Source organism: Mirounga angustirostris, unplaced genomic scaffold (assembly GCF_029215605.1).
Source record: "Mirounga angustirostris isolate CCGP_5_RB_7025 unplaced genomic scaffold, mMirAng1.0.hap1 SCAF_6, whole genome shotgun sequence".
NCBI lineage: Eukaryota > Metazoa > Chordata > Mammalia > Carnivora > Phocidae > Mirounga > Mirounga angustirostris.
The window spans coordinates 151,951,730-151,954,229 of NW_026991714.1; the positions used below are offsets into that span (position 1 = coordinate 151,951,730).

General features: G+C 47.6%; 1 protein-coding gene across 13 annotated transcripts in view; it reads right to left on the bottom strand.

The window, feature by feature from the left end:
- Positions 1-2,500, bottom strand: part of EBF3 (EBF transcription factor 3) — a 116,635-nt gene that overhangs the window by 10,602 nt on the left and 103,533 nt on the right. For all 13 annotated transcript variants that reach the window (XM_045879088.3, XM_064595467.1, XM_045879078.3 and 10 more), the window contains exon 11: positions 1,111-1,199. In XM_045879088.3, coding sequence (XP_045735044.1) covers positions 1,111-1,199 — 89 coding nt within the window. The remainder of the gene's footprint in view (positions 1-1,110; positions 1,200-2,500) is intronic.

Sequence of the window (2,500 nt, forward strand, 5' to 3'; positions counted from 1 at the left end):
GGGGTGGCCGAGCCTGGCACCTAATCCCTCCCGTTCCCAGCCATCCCCAGCTGGAGGCTCGCAGCAGAGCCCTCTGGGTAGCCACGCGGCGGGCCTGGGGAAAGGCTCGTCCTGCTGGAGCGCACCCTCAGGAGCAAAACCCTCTAGGAACTGCTGTGCATTTGAAAAACATCCTTCCCCGGCCCCCGTGATTCCAACAGTGGATATCTGACATCCGTCGCTAGCATGTTCACAAATTAAAAAGGAGCCTAATGATACTGCTTATGTTCATGCTGAGCATTAAAAAGGTAATGTCGAAAAGGTTTTATTGTGTTAATAAAACTCAGAGGTGGTCAAGACTTGGGTGCACACAGGGATGGAATGTAAAATAATCAGTCATAATGTTATGACTTCATCTTTCATTGTGTGTTTTCAACTCTGCCTTGAAAACCAGAGATGGCTTCTAAAGAGAGAAAGAGACAAAATTATATCAAAGGAGAGGGAAAATTATAAGCTTGACTTATCTTTAATGTTATACATCAAAATGAAATTCCTGTGATACGTGGCGTGTGCACAAACAAGGCGGGCAAGCTTTTGTCTTTGTTGAATTTAAATGAAAAGTCCCCCTAGATATTAATATGTGGACTTCATTTGTTAGCCTGCTAAGTCAGGGACTTATAACAAAAGCTTTGTAAACAAAAGATTAAACTGAATCGAGCTTTAGAAAATGAAAGGAAAACAAGAGTCAAGTAATCACAGATCAGTCTGGGGCTGCTTAGATTGAAATCAGCGCGGGCTACTGGAGTGGAAAATGTTTAATTGAACTATTTCATTACGCGGAAGTTTATGTCCCCCTCACAGAATCCAAAATATTTGTACCAGAGAAGCCTGTCTTTTCCTCCTTTAAATAGATGGAGATGAGACATGAGCCCGGCGACCGCGGGGGGCCCCTTCCCTCACCCTTCGCCCGCCTCGGACGGGCCGGGGACGGCTCCCCACACCTGCCGGCCTTGCCATGGTCGCGGGGTCCAGGGCACCTGGGAGCCCCCCTTCCCAGCGCACCTGCTGCCCCCAAACCGGAACCGGCACGGTGGCGGACCCGCGCAGGGCACCACTTGCTCTTTTACTAACCTTGGGTAACCTTTCGGGATCACCCGGATGTCTTGGGATCACTTTCTGCAACCTCTGAAAGCCGTAATCTATGGTTGGTTCATTAAGGGCTGTAACAGGACACAGAAATGTAGGTCAGGTTAATTACTTTTATGTCATCCATTACTCGTTTATTGCACACTTACAAATAAACGTGTGACTCTCCTTTTCTGACGCTCTCGGAGGCGAGCACCCCCGAACGCTAGCTCTGTCTTAAGGAATGGATTTCCCCCCTTTCTTTGGCACATAAAAGCAATGATTATTTCTAATCTATAATTAGACTGGAAGAAAGTCAATGGGTTACTCAATATATTGTAAGAATGGCAGTGCAGGCAGAAGGTTGCAAGTCTTGGGGCCATACCTAGCAATCACCACGGTCATGATCACTGTCTACATCACGCGGTGCTTTCCACCCTGGCCAGGGATTTATGGGAAACTGGCAATTATGACATATGTCCAGCTATTGCCAGCTGCAGATTTATCCCTGTGGTCCTTTTCTGTCTAGCATATTGCCTGAGCACAAACCAGGCAGGAGGAGCACTTATTCTTGCAAAGCTTTAATAATCTGTGAATGGCTGACTACAAACTGATGTAGAGCACTATCATTCCACCAGCCCCACGAAATTGCCGGCCACAAATAGTAATTAATCTTTTTATCCCTCAAATTGTAATTTTGACTATGAACTGTGCGCGGCCATAAATCAGCAGCACACGCGCCGTGTATAGTGCATGAATCACGGCCGGGACTCCGTCCGACTGCACACTCTGTGTTTAACAAGCTTTATAAGGAGCCATTGGGCTTTATTATGGCTTCGCGTGACTCCAACAAAAACTGAGCCCGGAGGCCCGGGGACGTGAGTTAAGATGAAAATACTTATTAGAGTACATTACTTCTTGATGTAGATATCGTTTTCCGTGGAGTAACGCCACGGTGCATGGCGCGACATAAATCAGGGGGTTTTCTGAGACTAATAGGACCTGCCGCCATCTATTCATTACGCAGCCCACAATTTGGGCCATCACTCATTAGTCAGCATGTAATTTGATGATTAACACCACCCAACTCAGCAGGTCTGCAAGAGTGCGGGGAACACAAAGGCGCCGGCTTCGAGGAACGAGGTTAGAGGCTGCCTTTGAAAGTGCTCTCTGAAATAATTGGTCACCGCTTTTCCTCGAGCGCCGATGTCAACACCCATGGCGGGTCTCGGACGCGCCGGGGCCGGAAGACTCGCACGCACACTCAACAACACGCCCGTAAGTTGAGGGCCACAATATGATCTGACATTCCATCATACATCCCAGAGACAAAGGTCCGCACAGGAATGTGAAGTAAGACATTTTCTTGTTAATAAAGCATTGATCCGACGTATTG